This window comes from Camellia sinensis, chromosome 12 (assembly GCF_055761805.1).
Source record: "Camellia sinensis isolate YWXY chromosome 12, ASM5576180v1, whole genome shotgun sequence".
In the NCBI taxonomy this organism is placed as follows: Eukaryota; Viridiplantae; Streptophyta; class Magnoliopsida; order Ericales; family Theaceae; genus Camellia; species Camellia sinensis.
Window position 1 is genome coordinate 94,595,823 of NC_138972.1, and position 22,384 is coordinate 94,618,206.

The 22,384-nt window shown below is 33.3% G+C and overlaps 2 protein-coding genes across 2 annotated transcripts in view; both read right to left on the minus strand.

The window, feature by feature from the left end:
- The window catches only part of LOC114287031 (receptor protein kinase TMK1), a 91,460-nt gene that overhangs the window by 63,162 nt on the left and 5,914 nt on the right, over positions 1–22,384 (minus strand). The gene's annotated exons all lie outside the window — the stretch shown is intronic.
- LOC114287032 (pentatricopeptide repeat-containing protein At1g05750, chloroplastic) lies at positions 18,525–20,215 on the minus strand. The gene has a single exon (XM_082899280.1). It carries the CDS (start codon positions 20,173–20,175, stop codon positions 18,592–18,594), a length of 1,584 nt encoding a protein of 527 aa, XP_082755406.1. The 5' UTR covers positions 20,176–20,215; the 3' UTR covers positions 18,525–18,591.

Consider the following 22,384-nt stretch of genomic DNA (forward strand, 5'->3'; position numbering starts at 1 on the left):
AAATCTCTCGATAAAATTTCTCTGTGAAAATCAAAAAAAAAATTATGTTGGAACCAAAATTTTTCTGAGTCGAATTTTCTCTCTGAAAATATTGAGGGATCTTAACTATTATGAAAATATTATATAAAATATTAATATCAGGGACATTTAAAAAAATTCTCCTAAAATATATATATGAGAGGGGGATTTACGCTAAACACTAGGCCAAGCTAGGTATAACACAGTTATGTTGAGTCGAGTTTGGGTCAGCACGAAAATGACATTTGGGCCTAGTAAAGACCGCACATCGTACGCGCAGCATACATGCTGGGTCGTGCCGACCTGGGACGACGTTTGGTGCAACCGAGCTAAGTTCATCACCCCAGTTGAAGGAGCACCAGCAGGATCATCTTGATCGGGATGGCGGACAACGCGCCCGCGTGCAGTCAGTCTGAAGTGCCAACTATGTCTCGACCGAGTTGACAATTCGGCCTTGACGCCGAGCTATAGGCCGACTAGACTTAACCCAGTACTTGGGAAATCAGAGTCGGTCCCATTTGTTTAGTGGCACGGTTGGGTGTACCACGTGGACCAATAATGAGAAGAGAGAAATCCACTCATAGTATGCGTCAATATCATTTGGCGGTGTGACAAATACTATTTGGCAGTTTTGATCCTTACACGTGTAAGGAATGTAGAGGGGAGCACAGTCGCCTACCCAGGAAAGAACAACAGAGATAGTGCGCCCACAATATCTGAGACTGCATGGCCAGCCTAGATAATGAGGGACATACAGACGTTGAAGGTAAGTAATTTTCAGCAACTCTCTCTCACTCTCTCTACTATGCTTTTCTTTCTCTCTAGAAAGCTAATTTGACTCTCTGAGAGATTTTTTGGCAAAACCACCCCCGAGTAGCTCACCTTCGTTTTGTTTATAACACGACGGAGTTCTAACGGAATGAGACAAGCTTGGTAGCAAGGAAGTATGGAGCGAGGCAAATATTTCTCTCTCGCACAATATATATAATTGAGTTTGATTTCTTTCAAATTTAAATTAAACTTGAGAATATTTGAGAAGACTATATAAGTCAACTACTAGTCTTATTTTGATAATTTGAATAATTTATTTTGTCAAATTCTCCCTCTATGTATCATTCATAAAAAAAAAAATTATATTAATCTGATAACTGTAATTTTTTATTTTATCATATTTATTTTTAAAATAATAAACAATTAATTTTGAAATATATATTTATTAATAAAAAATTAAAAAAATAAATATAATAAAATAATCATTAAAACGTCCACTCTAACAAATAAATTACCTGTCCTCATTTCGACCTGGAGCTGCATCGGCATGTATGTGTATTAAAACTTCAGAGTAAAGAGCACATCATTCCTGAGTCACTTCAAATCAGATAATTAGACATATATATATATATATATATATATGTACACAAAAAAGATAATAATATATATAATACCATCATTGCACATCATCACCAGCTATACTGTCAAACTTAGCTGTACTAACCTCAAAAATCTTCTCTTACTTTTAAGAATCCTCCAAATAGCATTTTTATGAAAAATTATTAGGCTAAGTTTGAGAAATTATAAAAAAATTAAAAAGTTAAAAAATTACTTAAAAAGTTAAAAAGTTAACACAATTTATTGAAAGTCAACAATTACGGCTGCACAATTCTCAATTCGAATTTTTTCCTACAAATTAATTTTTATAATTTTTTATTATACATTTTTTTTATAAAAAGTCAAAAAGTTAACCCAAACATCCATATTTTCAACTTCAATTTTTTAATCCAAAAAGACAAAAAAGTACACTTATTTAGGACACCCCAAACAACCCCTTAGTCAAGCACATTATCCCAATTTTTATGTTTCTGATTAATTATAAGTTTTTATATTTTTTTAATTACTAATAGTTGTTTGACATGTGTTTAAAATAGTATATTTTATTTTATTACGGTATCCTATTTAGGTCACAATCATCTTATTTAGGTTATATTATTTCTCTATCACATCAATTCAACTCAACACATATTTTACATTTTTCTGTAAAAGGTCAAAAAGTATATAATCTGAAAAATCTAGAAATTCCCCCTAGATATTGATTTGTGATTATATAACAATTTTAAGTAGTATATAACAATCTTAATCAAACAATCAAGACAAATCAACACAACGATTTTAACGTGGAAAAACAACAATTGGACACCTCCAACTGTGATTAAAAAACCACGGGCAACAACCACAAAACAATCCACTAAGAAGATTTAAAGGAATTACACAAGTATACTCTCAATTACCTAGCGAATCCACGCCTAATTGAACCAACCTCTATGTGCCTCTTCCAACCCGTCTTCATCTTGGAATTGTCTTTTACGATGAGCTACCCCGGAATCCACCAAAACTTCAGGCTCGAATTCTTCAGAATCCACCGAAGAACAACTCTCTATTTTGTAGAACAAACAAGACCTTTGATGTATACTCTTTAAAACATGAGTTGAATACTCAATCAAAACATCAAAGAAAACTCACAAAGTATCCCCAGATATAAACCCTAGAACCCAAAAAGAAGATCTGGAGTAGTAATCCTAAAATCTGACCCAACACGCGAATTTATAGAATCTGTGGCCGCGATATCTGCTCGAGCGCCCAACAGCCTGCTCGAGCGACTTCAGCAAAATATGCGCGTGATATAACAAAGGTCCGCTCGAGCACGAAATCACACAACTCAGTACTTTTACAGGCAACCAAAACTTCTGGAATCAAGGATTCTCCGCTCGAGCGGGGTAATGTCCGCTCGAGAAGACAGGCAACTTGGAATGCATTTTTTCATTTTGCTTCGAGGGTGCTGCCCCTCGACCCCGCCGTGGCGCAGTCCCGGACCCGCCAAGGGGCGCTGCCCCCTAGACCCCCGCGAGCTAACCGGGCAACTCGATCCCCGTCATAATCAGTGAAGTGGCAATCTTGAAAGTATTAGCATCACAAACTTCTCTGAAAATGCACAATTCGGGTTGAATTCGCATCTAAACACTCATAGCCTCACTGAAATAAAAGTGCGAAAATAAATACAACTGAAAGGAGTTTTGTCGAACGGAATTGCCAAGAATAAAATCTAACAATCTCCTCATTTGGCAATGCCGTGACAAAACACACCTAACAAATAAAATTCTAAACATCCCAACCCATTACAGCCAACAAAAAACAACTTCTTTCTCAAGGTCATGATCTACAAAACAGTTATTAGTGCCACAATCTCCAAAACAACTATTAGTCCCACAAGAGTATATGAAAAAACAATAGACTTATGATACGATTATCTTGAAACATGAGATGGAAAACATGAATAGATGAAAACTAAGACTCATGAAAAAACAACTCTTAAACAACAAAAGCAAGATCATAAACCAACCCAAGCAAAGATATGACGATGTGAATACCAGGAACATACAAAAAGGGCAAACAGTGCAAAGCAACATGCAAAACATGTAGCCAATCTCCCTTACCAAATATATCAAAGTGTTCATGCTAAACAACTCTTGCAATGAAAAACCAAACTCCCTTACCAACCCAAATCAAGATGAACCAAACTCCCCCTCACTAAAAGCAACCACAGACACTGAAAACAGTGAATAAGAAAAAAAAAAGAAAAAAAAATATGGTGGAGCAAGCAAGGAATTTCAGATTTGTACCTTAAAACACACAAGATTATCCAAGAAGCACAATTACTAGTAAACACAATGTGCATAGTCTGTAGAAGATTCCTCGTGCAAGAAAGTGATACATTATGTGAAAAGCATAGATCCCATGATAAAAGTGTGTGTGTGACTCTTGGAGTTCAACAAACACTAGATTCAATCCTAGTAGTGATCTGAAAGTTGGACCTCCGTCAAGAGAATCTAAGCACAACAAAGGAAAGTCAAACCACTAGGAATCAAGGGGTATTTGGTGAGTAAAGGCAGAGGCTCCCCCTCAATCAATGAATCTTTTCTTTTTTTTCTTTATTTCTTATGCACATTTTTTTTTCTTTCTTTTGCATATATATTTTTTTCTTTTTCTTTTTCTTTTGCACAATCATTGGCGGCTGACACACTCAAGAGTTTGGAAACCGAACCAGAGAAGTATGGATATAATAAGGATGGCCTGGTTGGTGACTCTGAGGTAGCCTTTTCCTCATGGCTGGACTACAAAGAATCGAGGGGAAAGCCGTGGACGTGCAAAAAGATGGTAGGTGGTTAAGAGACTCAACATCACCTATGATATGCTAGTATAGGTCAATTCCTCTAAAAACGCAAAAGATCAATGACAGAAGTCCATAAAAAAAATAATCACTAAGGCGGAAGACTCCAAAATTTACTAATCCAAGAGTGTGTACAGAATGAGACATACTAATCAAAAAACACACACTCCAAAACGAGTAATGACCATAGAAAGCACACATATATTAACATGTAATGGATATTCTCATCAATTCCAATATGCACCAAGGACCACTCAAAAATTTCAAGCTTGCAAAACCATACTAAAAAAATCTTTTTGGTGTTTTTTTTTTTCAAAAAATAAAGCAAGACAAAAACCGAACATGCACACATTTTTTTTTTTCTCAAAAAAAAAAACACACAGAAACCCAAAAACTAAAACAAATAAAAAATTAACACAAGTCAAGTTTTCTCACCCAAACCGCTTTAGTACGAACAAAATTGTGAGAATTACGGTTCTTGAGTGGTGTCTTGACGTTGTGGTTCCTTTTCCCTGCAATAGGAACCCGTCTCGACATGGTTTCCAACTTCCTATTCCTAGGTCTAGGCAAATACACTCTCCTATGCAACTTATAACAATAAGGGCGAATATGACCATGCACACCACAATGATGACAAATAAAAACAGAGTGTACCTTCTTTTCTTTTACCTTACCAACTCTAGGAAGTTTGAGAAGTCCATCCTTACGTTGAATTTTTTGTTCTCTCTTTCCTTGAGTTCTTGTATCATGAGATGTGGAAGTACTCTATTTTTGCTCTTTCTTACCACAAAAGCCAATGTCACTCTTGTCAGAACATATTTGTTGAGACCCAATGATATTGTCCAAAGTCTTTGATCCTTTGTTCCAAAGACCAATGGTAACCATGGCACACTTGAGTTCTTTCTCTTTCTTGATCATTAGTTCTTCCAAAGGAACTTGTGACATCTTGAGAGATTCAATCTTTTCTTCATACATGGCATGGGTTTGCAGTAGCTCATTCCTCTCTGTCTCACAAGTCAACAGTTTTGCACAAAGAACTTGTTGATCATCAGCTACCTTGATGACATTAATCCTGGCCTCGGAAATCTCCTCCTTAAGTTTGACATTCTCACTTTCACATGCTTTGAGTTTCTTTGTGAGTTTGTCATTCAATTTGAATAAGTTAAGAGACTCCTTATACAACTTTTCATAAGCTTGCTCAAACTCTTCATGATCACTCTCCGAGGATTCATCATCAGTGATATTCTCAACTGACCTCTTTGGAGAATTTGTTTGTCCTTCAGCTTCGGAATCCACCATGAAAGCAAGAAATTGTTTATGTCCCTCTTCGCCTTGATCTTCATTGTCACTTTCATCTTCATCAGATTCAGATTCATCATCCCAAGTGATGGCAAGGGATTTCTTCTTCTTCAAACGAGTGGGGCATTCTTGAGCAAAATGGCCAAATCCTTGGCATTCATAGCATTGGAGTCTTTTCGGAGTTCCCTTATATCTTTCCTTTCTCCTTCTTGGCTATAGAATTAATTTTGAATTTATCTTTGCCTTTAGATTTATGAGTATGAGTAGATTCCAAAAGATTAGGATTCTTTTTCAAAAAAGATTTTTTAAATTGTTTAACAAAAGCAGTCGTAATCTTAGAATCTATCTCATAATCCTCTTCAAAATCCTCTCTAACTTTATGAGCACTACTAAACGCAATATCTTTTTGTTTCTTTTTGAAATTCCTGTGTGCCTCATAAGTTTGGAGATTTCCAACCAACTGATCCAGCTTGAGGTTGTCAACATCTTGACCCTCCTCAATAGCCGTAACTTTTGGTTAGAACCGATCGGGTAAGGATCTCAAAATTTTTCCCACAACTTTGGATTCTGGTATTTTTTCACCTAAATTGAAGCTGAAATTTACAATGTCACTCAACTTCGCATAAAATTCATCAAAGGTCTCACTATCTTTCATTGAAAGGTTTTCGAAACTAGACGTGAGCCTTTGAAGTTTTGAGCGTTTAACCGAATGAGTGCCCTCATGAATAGTTTGTAAGATATCCCAAGCCTCTTTTGCGACTTCACAATTACAAATACGACTAAACTCTTCAGGTGTGACAGCGCAAAAGAGAGAATTATAGCTTTACTATTCCAGCTACTATTTTGGTAATCAGTTGTGTCCCACTTATCAATTGGTTTGGGGAAAGTTACTCCATGAATGGTAATCGTTGGTTCAGTCCACCCATATATGACAGATTGCCAAACTTTTTCATCAATAAATTTTAAAAACGATCTCATCCGAGCTTTCCAAACAGAATAATTGGATCCGTCAAGTAGGGGTGGTCGAACCATAGAATTTCCTTCACGAATTGTATCCATTATCATAAATCAAACAAGATCTCGTTCTAAAAGAATTTTTTTTAAAAAAAATAGAACGACCTGCTCTGATACCAATTGAAAAATCTAGAAATCCCCTCTAGATATTGATTTGTAATTATGTAACAATTTTAAGCAGTATATAACAATCCCAATCAAACAAACAAAACAAATCAACACAACGATTTTAACGTGGAAAAATCACAATTGGACACCTCCAACTGTGATTAAAAAATCACGGGCAACAGCCATAAAACAATCCACTAAGAAGATTTAAAGGAATTATACAGGTATACTCTCAATTACCTAGCGAATCCACGCCTAATTGAACCAACCTCTATGTGTCTGTTCCAACCCGTCTTCACCTCGGAATTGTCTTTACGATGAGCCACCCCGGAATCTACCAAAGCTTCAGGCTCGAATTCTTCAGAATCCACCGAAGAACAACTCTCTCTTTTGTAGAACAAACAAGACCTTTGATGTATACTCTTTAAAACATGAGTTGAATACTCAATCAAAACATCAAAAAAAACTCACAAAGTATCCCCAAATATAAACTCTAGAACCCAAAAAGAAGATTTGGAGTAGTAATCCTAAAATCTGACCCAACACGCAAATTTATAGAATCTGTCCCGCGATCTCTGCTCGAGCGCCCAACAGCCCGCTCGAGCGACTTCAGCAAAATATGCGCGTGATATAACAGAGGTCCGCTCGAGCGCTAGAGAACTTACTCGAGTGCGAAATCACACAGCTCAGTACTTTTACAGGCGACCAAAACTTCTGGAACCAAGGATTCTCCACTCGAGCGGGGTAATGTCCGCTCAAGCGGACAGGCAACTTGGAATGCATTTTTGCATTTTGCTTCGGGGGCGCTGCCCCTCGATCTCGCTGTGGCGCTGCCCCGGACCCGCCAAGGGGCGCTGCCCTCTCGACCCCCGCGAGCTGACCAGGCAGCTCGATCCCCGTCATAATCAGTGAAGTGGCAATCTTGAAAGTATTAGCATCACAGACTTCTCTGAAAGGCACAATTCGGGTTGGATTCGCATCTAAACACTCATAGCCTCACTGAAATAAAAGTGCGAAAATAAATACAACTGAAAGGAGTTTTGTCAAACGAAATTGCCAAGAATAAAACCTAACATAATCTAACATTTTTCAAACAACCCTTTAATATAAAATTGTAACTCATATTGCCCTCCACCCCACCCCACCCCACCCCGCCCCGCCCCACCCCAACCCAAATCACAATACATATAACCCAAGGTTGTTTGACAACTCAGTAAAGGTACGAGGGTTAAGACCTAAGGTCTCAAATTCAAAACCCTTTGGCCCAATTTTTTGGGCGTAGCGCAGTTGGTTATGAGGTTGGTCTCAAATTATTGCTACCACAACACTTGGTGTGGGCCCAATACTCTCCCGCTGAGCGAGTCTTGACTTAAGTAGAGCTTGTCTTGGAAGGTCAGGGCAAGTTCTTAGGTTATAGTCTTCTTATTCGGAACGAATAACAGAACATTTTGGTGATCTCTGCAAGAGCCGCTGCCCTAAACCTGCGGGAGAGTGAGAGGATTTTTTATGATAAAAAAAAAATACATATAAAATTTTATGTGATTCTGTCCCTGAACAACCAACAACTTCTCCATCTTCACACAGACACAACCCAGTGCAGTGCTCATTTATCCCAATTATTTTTTAACAAATAATTTTGAATCAAATTTGTAAATACAAACAATTTTAAATTTATTTTTTAAACTCAAGTTATTACTTCAATTTTAAAGTCACATTTTCAAAACAAAATTTCAATTTTATTTTTGGAAGCAGCTTGCCTCCAGTCTAAAATCAGACTGGACAGTACTGTTCGGCTCATGGAGGCCCATCACGGATCCTGTTTTGATAATCCGAACCGTTCAATGTGTAAAACTCGTCGAGTATTATATGGCTGTAAATAATCACATTGATCGTATATCGATAGCTATATCATCGGATCAGTTTTTTGTCGACCGTTATTTGTTCATTATCTTTTTTTTATACAAAACGGATTTGATCACATAACTATCGATATCTGATCAACGTGACTTTTTACACACATATAGTACTCGACGAGTTCTACACATTGACGGTTCATATTATCAAAACGGGACCCGTGATGAACCTCTATAGCCGAACAACACTATCCACTCCGATCTTGGATTGGAGGAAAGCTGCTCCCTTATTTTTTTTATATCTAATAAGTCAGTTGAAATATGAAACCACAAGACTAGCTGGGGTTAATACAAATTATTTTTTGTTTGAAATTAAAATTTTAAACCAATTAAATAATGTATATTATTCACACATTATGTTGTCTGTGGAAAATTGTGTTCCGTGGAGTTTTGAAAGTTTAATTCCACACCTTTATTCGAGTATTGCATTTGGTTACGATTTTCAAACATTAATTTTATATTCACTTTTTAAAACACGTCTACTTGGTCATCCTTCCGGATGTCCTCCTGGACGTTCGGCCTGTTGACCAAAATATATATATAATTTTTTTTGGACTTGTTATTTTTATATTTTAAATAAAAAATATTTTCAGAAATTTTTAATTTTTTTTCATGAGTTTTGATTAAAATTTTGAGTTGTGTGTTTGGTTATGAGTTGAAAGTTTTTAAATCAAATATCATATGTTACATTAAAAATATCAAACTCAATTCAAAACTCTTAAGCAAACAAATTTTTCACACTCAAATCATAATTTCAAAACTCTACCAAGCACTACCTTTACTCTTCCCTCGTCTGTTTTTTCACTCTCTTTCTCGATCCCTCTCCCTCTTTGGTAAAACCATCTCTACAATTAACACGTATTAATGTATGACATTAACACACAACCTATATGCTAGAGAAAAAAATACAACAAAAACATCAATAATAATAATAATTGTTAACTTTTCTTCTTCTTTTTTTCCGTTAAATAAGTTATAACGGGATAAAAAAATGAAGTTTAACAAATTCACAAGAGATACCTAACGTTTAAGTGATAATTTTGTGATCCTAGAGTATTACTTCAAACTATCCGCATTTTATTCACTTATCTTCTAAAAAATCAATACAAAAGTATTGAGTTTTAGTTTTACTATTTTAATCAAGGAAGATGATTTCCTTCGGTTTAAAATTTGGATTGGAGGGAGTTGTTTGGGACTGTGGGCTCACAATGATTCTTGTTTCGATAATCTAAACCGTTCATTTTGTTAAACATTTCATGTATTTCATTCACAAAAAAAATTATTTTGATCTGATAACTGTAACTTTTTCAGTTTATCATTTTTTTGCTAACGCTGTATTTGGTTTGGGGATTTGAGAATGAATTTGAAAAGGGAAAGAGAAAAATAAGTGAAATGTGAATAAAATATAACTATATTTCACCTAGTTTTACACACTTTTTTCCTTTTCATTTCTAACTTCCTCCCCAAATTTTCTAACCAAATACAGCGGGAAAAAATAGATGAAAATTATGTTAAAAAATGAACCATATGGTTTTTTGAAGACAAAAATATTAAATTGAACAAGTTTCAATTATCAAATTGACCTAATTTTTTGTGCACATAAAATACACAAAATGCTCAATAAAATAAACAATTCAAATCATCGAAATGAGACCTGTAGTGAGCCTCACTAGCCTAAACAGCCCCCTATAGCCCATATCTGGAATCCTTTCCCTTTTATCAATTAAATGCCACTTAAGATTGTATTTGGTTGAAAAATTTGATAAGAGAAATAAAAAAAAAAAAAGAAAATGTAATTCCACTTTATGTTTGGTTATAATGAAAAACACAAGAGAAAAGAAAGTGAGATGAAAATACAATCTCACTTTTTTGTCTTTTTTTTTTTATTTCATTTAGATTTTTTTTTCTCATTTCTCAACTAATCAAGCATAATTTGAATTTCGAATCCTATTAATTTTTTTTTTCTATTTTCTTTTTCATTTTTTTCATTAAATTCTTCAATTAAACAAAACCTTAAGGCCTCGTTTGTTTTCAGATATAGAATGGAGGAGATTCATAGTAAGAGGATTAATAGTGAGGAGATTGTTAGAGCATCCCTAGCAGTTTACTTAAATTTTACCCTAAAATATTATTAAAAAATTCATTCCGTATTTTAAGAATCACTTTTTCATTTACTTTTCCTATCAAACTCTCTATTCTTTCTTTATGCTATTAAAATAATAATTTTAATTACTTTTAAATTTAAATATTTTTTTAATAATAAATTAATAAAAGCAAATGCAACAGCACAACATGCAACAACATAACAGGAAGCAGTAAAGGAAAACAAACAGGGGCAGTCGATCGATCAAGCTAATTTTGGACATTTTTTCTCTTTAGCTCCAAGACTCTCACAAGATATCCGGGGGATGTCCAGGGGATATCCACAGGACTTTCCCTTCATGCCTTCAACGAAATAAAATAAGAATTTATCAAATATAAAGGAGTTACAGTGACTCCTTACAAATAGGGAGTCACTGTAGTAAAAACTAATTTAGGGAATTATTTAGGGGAGCAGCTGGAGGTGTATTAAGTGATTTCAACCCCTTAGAACAGGTAAGGGGTGTGTTTAGGGGGATTGTTGGGGATGCTCTTAATGAGGGGATTAAGTAAAATTATTTTTGTTTTGATGATAATTATTGGTGTAGAGATTGTTAAATTATTTTTATATAAATAAATATAAAATAATAAAGCAAATAAAAAATAAAAAAAATTAAACCTTAATGTTCGAAAAAAAATGCTCAACATGTAAAAAAAAAAAATTAAAATAATTAAAACTATGATTTTTACTTAACAAAAAATACAAAAAATAAATAAAATTAAAAATTAATGTTCAAAAAAAAATACCCAACATGTAATAAATAAATAAATAAAATTAAAAAAAAAAATAGTCTGACTGATTATTTTTCTAATATTAAGTCCCAAGTCTCCATCCAATCTCCTCCCCAAGGCCCATCCAAATTCTAAGGGATTAAAAATCTCCTATGCATCTCTCAAAATAAATATAACATATAGGGTTGGTTTTTTAGCTTTTTGGCTATTTTAGCCTGCGGATAAAAAGTCTCGTTTGGGAAGGACTTTTTAATTTTTTTAATTTTTTGTGAGAGAAATAATGTAAGGATTATAAGTTGAATGTGATGATTTATCTTATTAAGCTAAAAAATTTATTTTATTTTTTTGTGATTAAAATAACCCCAAACCCAACCTAACATTTTTTTCCAAACAAAGTTATAGTGAGTCTCACCTCCATTTCAACTTAATCCCAACTCTAAGGGCTCGTTTGGAAAGGGAGGGTTTGGATTTTTTTGACTAAAATAGTCACAAAAAAATAAAATAGACTTTTTAATCTAATAAGATAAAATATCACATCCAATCTATAATCATTATATTATTTCTCTCACAAAAAAATTAAAAAAAATTAAAAAATAAAAAATTCTTCTCAAATAAAACTTTTTAATCCTAAATTAAAATAATCAAAAACTTAAAAAAAACAAAAAAACCAACCTAGGAGGATAGACTTAAAATTTTCCCTAATGCAAACCAACTACAGCGCTCACTAGTGAAGTACAACTCTGGGGCGTAGGCTAGCAGAAGTTAGGAGTGAGGTTAGAGAATATGTTAGTGGAAAATGTTTTAGAGTTTTATTTTGTCTTTTCTCATTACGATTCGTTTGTTTCTTCTGCTTTTCTCACTGTAAACTATAAAAAGTTTTATTTAGGAATCGTTTGATAATGATTTTTTTAATTAGTTTTTTAATTTTTTTAAACTTTTTTAGTATAGAAATTTTTTATTTGTTTGACTTTTTGACTTTAAAATGGCAATTTTTTTTTTCTTTTTATGATTTTTGACTTTTTTTAATTTTTTTATTCTTTTATAATTTTTTAGCCCAGAGAAAAATCAAACGGGGCTTAAACATTTGTACTTCTCTATCACTTTCGTATGTTAGTTTTTATTTTGTTTTTTTTTGTGATGTAAAACGAATCTGTATCTAAAATAAAACATAATTGGCAAAATCTTAAAAAGTGTGACACAAAGTTGAGGGATAGATAGACAGATTCGCAGAGGAGCAGTGTACCAGAATGGGAATCAAAAGTGGACACTTTGCATAACGAAAACTCCGAGTTGTGTAGATTTTTTTTAACGGGGTACGTTTGCTACCCTTTGATCACGTCATCTATAAGACACCGTTAGTACTGTTACCAGTCTCATAATTTTTTATTTATTTTAAAAATAATGTTGCTATCTCATTATAGTTAGATTACCAGAAGTCAATAAAAAGTTAATTTTTTAATTTTTTTAGTTTATCTTATCTTTTTATAAATAAAAAATATGAAAAATGATGTAACTCAAAATAAATAAAAAGTTAAAAATTGACTTTTTACTGAATTACCAAAACACCTCTACAATTGAAATGATTTGTCGATGTTCTATTAGTTTAAATCTCTCGCATACCTGTCATTATACCTTAAAATATGACTATTAACTATAAAACCAACCCCAATGTCATTTCATAAATCCTATTTGAAAATATATACATATATATATTTAAAGAATTTTTCCAGAGGAGAATAATTGCACCTTATTTGGCCAAAATATTCAAAAAAAAAAAAGAAAAAAAGCACCTATTCTCATGTAGCAACTCCCAAAAAAAAAAAAATGTAGAAAAAAAAATAGGGAAAAAAACTACTTAGATTAGTCATGCCGGTTGCAAAGCAATTAAAGTAACACGAAAGTATTGAAATTTAAAAGATAGTAAGACAAAAATATAATTATTTGTGATTGATCGGAAAGAATTTTTTGGTAGTGTTCAAATGATACTCCATACCATTTTTCTCATGACACTTGTCATATTGGCTTCTAAAAATTAAGGAATAAGTTATTAAATTATTTATTAAAAAGTGCACTTATTATAGAAAAGAATAAGTTATACCTTTTAAACTAATATAAATTAAGTTGAGATACTACATGCAGGCACTAAATAATTTACCATCATCAATGGGTAGTTATTAAATTATTTTGAAATATCATATTGACATTGTGCCTAGTCAATAACAAGAAATTATATACTTATATTGTAACAAAAAAAAATAAAAAAAATGAATAATTCAGAAAAATTATAAAACACTATGGATCAAACACACAAACCCATAAGTGTTTGGCGGAAATAATGCATAATTTTTACCCATTCTCATCTTATAATTTTTCTAGTAGAGGTTATGAGAAATTTGGTGATTTTTGAATGATACTTAGGGCATGTTTGATTTACAAGACTAATAGTGGGGTATTAATAATTCTATCAAATTAGTGTGGTATTCACTATCCAATTAGATTAATAGGATAAATTATCTATTGGATTAATAAGCTCACCCCTACCCTATTACTAATAATCCTACAAATTTGTTAAATTAATAATCCTAAACGAAAATGTTAAAACAAACATAGGATAATTGGGCCCACTGATTAATAATTTCAATCTCATACTCTAATCCATCCAATCAAACATGCCCTTAGAGTATTGTAATCAGTGAAAGGATTTATGATTTTGTGTTGAAACATGAAGGAACAAAAAAGACATGATGTTCGAAGATTGGTGAGGGACATCGCCAAGTGGTGTCTTGTATCACCAAAAAAATTTTGGAATAATTTCACATCATGTTTAGAAAAATATTTTTCAATTAATGATAAATTTTATAAATATTAAAAAGTAAAATTATAAAATTTATCATGTATTTATAAAAAAAAAATTTGAAGATATCTCTCATATGTAAATTTTCCAAATTCATTTTAGGGTAATCTCCCAATCATTTTTTGTATTTGTACATCATTATTATTATTTTGATTAACAAGTAAACTCCCTAAGTCTATTCTTCGTCGATTTTGGAATCAACTACTTAATGTCAATTCAATCAGAGTAGGACGGGAGGCAAACATCAAATGTGTACACTGACTCTACAACACACACATCATTTAAGTCAGAGTGTGCAATTACCAAGATTTAACCCCACACCCAACTCCTAGATACGGTTTGTCCAGTCATTAAAGGATCGTCCTAAGGCCACTGCACTAAATTCTTAAGAATTAGTCCAAAAAAATATAAAACCTAAGACTTCAGGACTTATGTCCTGAAAACTTATCAAAGCGTCACAACCCTTAGCTTTTCATTATTATTATTACATTTGACCTTTTCCTCTTCTAGTACAAACATAAGATTAAACCATCTGACAAAGTGACGTTGGGTGTGACGGCGTGACTGAACTAAAGAAGATAGCGCCGTCACAGATCTTGTGGTGACTTGAACAACGGTGACAATGGTCATCTCTTGTGTCTCATTGATGAGAATCATATCTCTCTTATTATCTTCTACTTTTCTTTATTTTAAAACTTATATTATCACAATTCTTATTAATTATATTGAAAAATAATTCATCGTCACAAAAATTTCTTACAAAAATCACTTTTTCATAAATTCTAATTGATAAAAATTTAGGCTCAATTTAGAAACTTGGCTAAAAGTTAAAAGTTAACATTTAACCTATTTTGAGTCACAACATCACTCTATTTTTTTACACGTATTTTTCAAAAAAAAAATTAAAAAATTAACTTTTAATCAATTTTCCAAAATAACTCTTAGTCAGAATTTAATGCTACAATATAAGTGAATAGACTTTTGTTAATCAGAATTTATGAAGAAGCACTTTTGTGAAAGATTTTTATGAAAATATGGCACAAGTGTAATCATATTAGGCTTGCTTGAAAAATTGGCTAGTTTAATTGATTCTTTTTTTTTCTATGATTATTTTAACTTGGTTAAAATAATTGTGTTTGAAAAATTAATTAGTTTTTTTTTATAGTTAAATCTCGTTTGGAAATATGCTATTTTAGTAACTTTTTAGTTAAAATATCAGATAAAAAAAATAATATGTTTGGGATGATTTTTTAACTTTTTATGAAAAGATGTGTAAAAAGTAAAAAAAAAAAAATTTACTTTTTGGCATAGGTTATAGGCTTTTTCGCTTTTTTAATAACTTTTTAGCTATTTGGCTAAAATGTTAACTTGTCAAACGATGCCTTAATTTGAAAATTATAAAAGAAAAAATGAAATGATTATGAATTAAATGTGACATTTCATCTTATTACCTACTTTAGACAGTTTTATTTTTTAATCGGCTATTTTTACCCAACCTTCTTTCCAAACACACCCATAATATACCACTATCTATTTTATCTAATATATAGGCTGGATTTGGGAAATAAGTTGATTTTTTGATTTTTTTTTTACTATTTTAACCTGAAATAAAAAAGTCTAATTTATAAAGGGCATTTGACTTTTTTATAAAAGAAAAAATATAATAAAGCCTTGTTTGTCATCTACTATATAATCTATCTTTTTATCTTTTTATCTTTTTTTCATCACATCACCTCTCTACTTTTCTGCACATTTTTTCGTAAAAAGACAAAAAATACATTTTTTTAATACACTCCAAACCAACCTTAAATATAAATTAAATCTAAAAAACTTATTTTATTTTTTATGATTATTTTAATCCCAAACCCATCCAAACTCACTTCCTCAACAATCCTATCATGATATACGTGCAAAACTCTCACCTGAAATGGCTGCACAGGTAATCATTTTTTACCATTTCAAAATCCTTCTATAAATTGGGTCCTCCACAGGCTTCCCAGTATTCAACTCTTGCCTCCTCCTCCCACTACACTATTTATCTACAAGACTTTTGCCCCCCAACTTCTATTCCCTTTGCTAAGCCCTGCAAAACTGTACGGTAGCTTGCTTCTTTCACATGGCCTGTACACCTAAGCTTGTCCCTTTTTTCCTCATGGTTCTCTTCTGCATGGTCCTCATTCAACAAGCTTCTGGTCCTCTCTCTCTCTCTCTCTCTCTCTCTCTCTCTCTCTCTCTCTCTCTCTCTCTCTCAATACTTCAACTAAACACAAATTTGGAGAAAAACAGAGTAATAGACCACACCAACAAATCATGCAAAATTTGTGTCCATCCATATACATTTGTTTTCTGTATCGATTTTGTATTTAGTTTCTAATATGTTATTATAGTTCTTTTTTGTTTCTTTCTGTTTTTCTTTATTTATTTTTGTATGTATTCAACCTTTTATGTGTGCTTACATCATTGAAAGTCTTATCAATGGGAGAAAAAAAAAAAAAAAAAAACTTCGTATGTATTTTACCTGTTATTTTTATTTTTATTTTTATTTTTTTTTCCCAGGGTGCAACAGTGGCCACGGATGCTTTTACGTGAAAGCAGCTGCCCAAGAGATTGACAACAGAAAGGTTCTGATTTAAATCTATTTTCATGTAAATGTAAATGAGCTTAGAAACACACCCACACACATATAGATATGCAATGTATATGTTGCATGATAGTTTTTAATTTCAAGAGTGATTTGTGTCTGTTATTCTGTGCAGGTTCTGTTCAAGAGTAGTCCTACAAATGTCCATGGATCATCAAAAAACAGAAATGGGTATGGTGGTGAAGAAAGCATGGAGGAGGGGTGGGAATTGAGGAAGGTTCCATCGGGTCCAGACCCATTGCACCATAATGGTGGCAGCCCAAAGAAGCCCACCATTCCATGAAAATGGTCCCACCTAGCTCTACCTAAATGCATGCAATTTCCAACTCCTCTTTGGTGTCTTTTTTTCCACTTAACAAAACATATATATATATATAGTCTCTATTTGGCTACAGTTCTTAGATCATCATGTAATGTAACTCAGAGATGGTAGTAGTACTACATCCTTTTTGTCCACTCATGGAGAGTGCTTTAACTATCCTTTCTTTTCTCACTTTTGAATGTGTACGTATATCAATATCTATTATGCATGTGCTCAAGTGCACTGTTTTTGTCAATGGATCACTCTGTACTATATTTCTGAATGAGAAATTAAAGCAGGTTTTATATGATGCAAGTTGGAAAAGTGAAGTTGATGATTAAAGGTAACATCAATGTAAAAAAGATGTGATGGTTTGGGGTTTAAACACAGGACTGTCACAGTCTGACTTTTTCATGCCACTGTTCATTATGGATAGGAATCCAGATATGCACTGCTCCTGCAATAACAAACCTTGATCTAATATTCCAGATTTGTACTCATCTAAAATCATGATGAAAAGAGCCCCTATAGGATGATGCAACCATGACTCTTTTTTTTCTTTTTAAATATAACTTTAAAACACGATTTTTAAGTGGTGATTTTAAAACAAAACCTCAATTAGTTTATTTCAACACTTTTTTTGTACTATTATTAATGTTATCTTGCATGGTTTTATTTTATTATACAGATTATTAATTAGTTTTCTAATATTATAAGTTAACAAATTTTTAAATGATTATACATTTTTTTATTTCACACACTCTAATAAGAAATAATAATCATCATTTTTAATTTATTAAAAATATCATCAGAGCATTAGCTAGTAAAATCATTTTTAATGGTTTTATGCGGCATATATTTGGTTGGGATATGTCTCTCCCAGTTTGGAACTATACGAGAATTTATATATTAGTAATTTATAATATGATTGTTGAATCATTTTATTTTATTGTATTTCCATCCGTGAGATAAAATTTTACTTGTAAAATACATCATAGATGAATAATTTTTAAACCACAGAAATTATTTGTTCTTGAGAGAAGTTTATGTGGTGCTTTGTAATTATTTATTTATGCATTGGGATTCATATTTTTTTTTTCATCCTTTACTAAGCCTTTAAACCTAGTTAAAATATTCAAACGTCTAATTATTGATCATGCATTTAACATTTATGTAAGTTCTAGTTTTTGTTTCCAAAATTTTCTTACCTTTCTTAATTCTTTTGTTTCCAATTCCCACTGCATTCACTTTCAAAAACTTGAGTAAGATTAATTGATATTGAATTTAGACTAGAAAAATTACATTTCATACAACAATTTAAATCTACACATATTTTAGAACTGAAAAGTTTCAATCATATTCACATAAATCCCCTACATTAGATTCAGGAACATACCCAGATGTCCTCAGCTCAAGTTGCATACACTCCAACATCGCATAAATATGTTCTGTGTCGACATGAGATCTATCACCAGCCACGAATTCATGAACATCGCAATCTATTTCTATGGAACTGATTCCTGGTTTCTTCTGTACACCAAAATCCTTCATTTTCTTCCTCATGATGTTCGCCCCATCCCAACTTCCAACTGCTGCATATATATTTGAAAGAAGCACATAATTAGAATCACTGCTAGGGTCCAATTCAAGAAGATGATTCATTAATCTTTCTGCTAAGTTGACATTCCCATGAGTCCTACATGCGGCCAACAAAGACCCCAACACAACCTCATTTGGTTTCATGGGCATGTTTTCTATGACATTCAATGCTTCTTCCAATCTCCCTGCGCGGCTATAAAGATCCACAACGCACCCATAATGTTCAATTCTAGGTGATATTCTATGAACACTCTTAATGACATTGAAGAGCATTAACCCCTCATCAACTAAGCCAGCGTGGCTACAAGCAGCGAGAGCACCAGTAAAACTCACCATGTCTGGCTTGAACCCTTCAATTTGCATCAATTTGAAGAATTCAAGAGCCTCCTCTGCATTCCCATTCATTGCAAACCCCACAATGATTGAGTTCCACGAAACCACAGTTCGTATCTTCATTTTCTTGAACACTTGACGAGAAAATTCAATACATCCACACCGCGCGTACATGTCTATCAACGAGTTGTTTATCCGAACATTGTCCATAATTTTCGTACTCAAAACAAGTCGATGTACCCATAAACCTAACCCAAATGCCCCCAAATTGGCACAAGAGGATAGTACAGCAATGATCATCACATAATCGGGTTCAACCCCAGAGAGCTGCATTTCAAGAAACCACTCCAAAGCTTGCTCAAAGTGACCTTTCTTGACAAACCCACCAACCAAAGCCGTCCACGACACTGCGTCTCTCTCCGGCATTTCATCGAACACCTCAATTGCATCCTCTATTCGACCATTCCTCATATACCCATCAATCATCGTATTCCAAGACACTCTATTCTTCACACCCATCTCATCAAAACTTAACCTGGCGAGATCTACGAGGCCGCATTTGGAGTACATATCAACAACAGCCGTACCCACCTTGACATTGTTTCGATCCAAACCCAATTTACGAACATAACCATGAACAGATTTCCCGAAACAGAGACTTCGAGAAGGAAAATCGGCGCAAGCAGAGAGAAGGGTCATGAAAGTGATGTGATTGGGATCGACGCCGGAGACCCTCATGCGGGTGAACTCTGCAGCGGCCTCTGCTAGTCGGCCGTTGCGAGAGTGACGAGAAATTGAGTAGGTCCATGAGACTGTGGGATCAGAAATGGGTTTGTTGTTGGTTTGTCTCAAGGGGAGTCGGTGATTTGGGAACTTTTTGTTGGAGAGAAAGAGGTTGGGGGTTGTGTTGGGGTGTAGGGATGGTGCTGCTGGCAGCGGTGGCGGCGGAGGAGGAGGAGAGAGGTGTGTGGTTGGGGAGGCGGTGTAGGCGGGAATGCTCATTGTTTCAATTAACGGTTTTTGGAGGGAGTTTCAATAAGTTATTGAGAGTTTGAAATTAGGGCAAATTACATCGATCATGCTACGTAGCTCGAATGCCGCGGCTCGAATCGCGGCTCGACACCAAAACGACGTCGTTTTGGTGTCGATTTTGTATTTTTTTTTTTTTTTTTTTTTTTCCTGGTTTTGCAGAAGAAGAAGAAGAAGAAGAAGAAGAAGAAGAAGAAGGGAGGAGGAAGGGGAGGAGGAGGAGGAGGAGGAGGAGGAGGAGGGAGGGGAGGGGAGGGGGCCATAAAAACCCGGTTTGAGGAGGAGGGGAGGCTGGGCTGCGACGGAGGCGGGGCTGCGACGGAGGAGGAAGCAGCAGCAGCGGCCGGAGCTGCGACGATGGCGGGGCGAGGCTGCGACGACGGCGGGGCGGGGGGGCTGCGACGACGCCGACCTTCCTCTCCCTCCCTTCTCTTTCTCCTCTCCCTCTCTTTCTCTCCCTCTCCCTCTCGAGCCATTTCGAGCCTGGTAGCTTCGAGCTACCAGGCATTTCCGAAATTACATATACTTCTCTGGAGGTTTCAAAAATTATAGATACCTGCTGAGATTTATATTTTCATAACAAATTGTCCCCTAATTTGTTATGTAAATAGTATCTTCAGGAGGTATCTGTAATTTCTCAAATCTCAGGGATATCTATAATTTTGCTAAAACTCACGGGTATATGTAATTTGCCCTTGAAATTAAATTCTCAACTTTTTAATTGGTTGAATTACAATGAACAAACTCAATTATTGGTTGTTTTCTGTTTTGCCTTATAATGTTTAAACCATTAATTACCGTAAATCACACTTTTAGGAGTAAATGGTGGGTGGAGTAGTGATATCAAGTGACCATATCATTATTTAATAAGTAATCTTGATTTGCAGTAAAAATTAACAATAATGTTGAGTTAAAGAATGAAAAGATTCATTGATTTAGTCCCTTTATTAGTTTTTATTGATTGATAACACAACAGAAAATGATATTACTGTTATACTTAATATTTTTTAGAACAATTACCTAATAGTTGGGTTAGTGGAAAAAAAATTTAAATTAATAAAAAAAATTATAAATAGCAATAAGGGGTAGGCATGAGGCCTTATCCCCTTATAAAAATTCGCGAGTGGAAAAATCATGAATAGAATTTTGACTACCAGGAATGTAGTCAATATCAAAGTCAAAAATACTTAATATTATATTTTTTTATTATTAATGTTTATAATTTTTAATGTTTATAATTTCTTTTAATTTTGAGTAAATAAGTTTCACTGACACAATATCAGTGTAATTCTCTCATATTTTTTCCGCTTTTAGACTCCCTAAACATTCTAAAAATATTATGAGTTTGGTGCTAAGAACAGGTTGACATATCAATTTGGTTGTTTTTTGTTTTAAATTTTAAAATTTTTGTTACTTGCTCCAATTTTTTAAAAAATAAATTTATATTTTAAAATCTATTTATCAAGATCTATCAAATAAAATATATATTAAATATGAAATTTTATGGAAATTTTTTGACATATATGAGAAATTTCTTAATTTTTGCAAAAGAAATCTTGATTTGTTAATTTCTTAATTGTTTGTGTATTTATATAAATAAAAAAAAATCAGTTTGAATTTCTCTCAAAATAATAAACCTTGTTGCATATAAAATATATATATATAAAAACAAAAAAAAAACAAAACTGACTTCTTCTTTTTTTAATTTATAAAATTGAGAAATTAATCCTTTATATATGTTGAGAATTATGATGTCTCTTTTTGGTCCACATGGATGTTATTTACTGAGATAGAAAAACCGGAGACAACCCAAATTATTATTATTTTTTTAAAAACCCCATACCGTTTCGCATATGCAATAAATGGTTAAATTATACTTCGCTTGGTTTATATGTGACATTAGTGCGTGATGGATATTTCGATCTGTTTTAATCAATTAAATTGAACTGATCCGTCGCATTTTGGACGGATATATAATGACGAGTGGATAGTTACAGATTGATTTTTTTCAATTTACCTAATTTTGGACGGATAGTGGATTTGGCGTTTTTAAGCCGCAACTGAACCGTCAAATCGTGAACACCCCTCATAATTTGTAAAATTTTATATTTTTAATTTATTTAGATATTCTATTTATGTTTTTAATTTAAAAAAAATTAAAATATTCTGTTGTATTTTTAAT

Excerpts from the sequence above, each read along its gene's own strand:
- LOC114287032 (XM_082899280.1), bottom strand. The coding sequence starts at position 20,175 with ATGAGCATTCCCGCCTACACCGCCTCCCCAACCACACACCTCTCTCCT.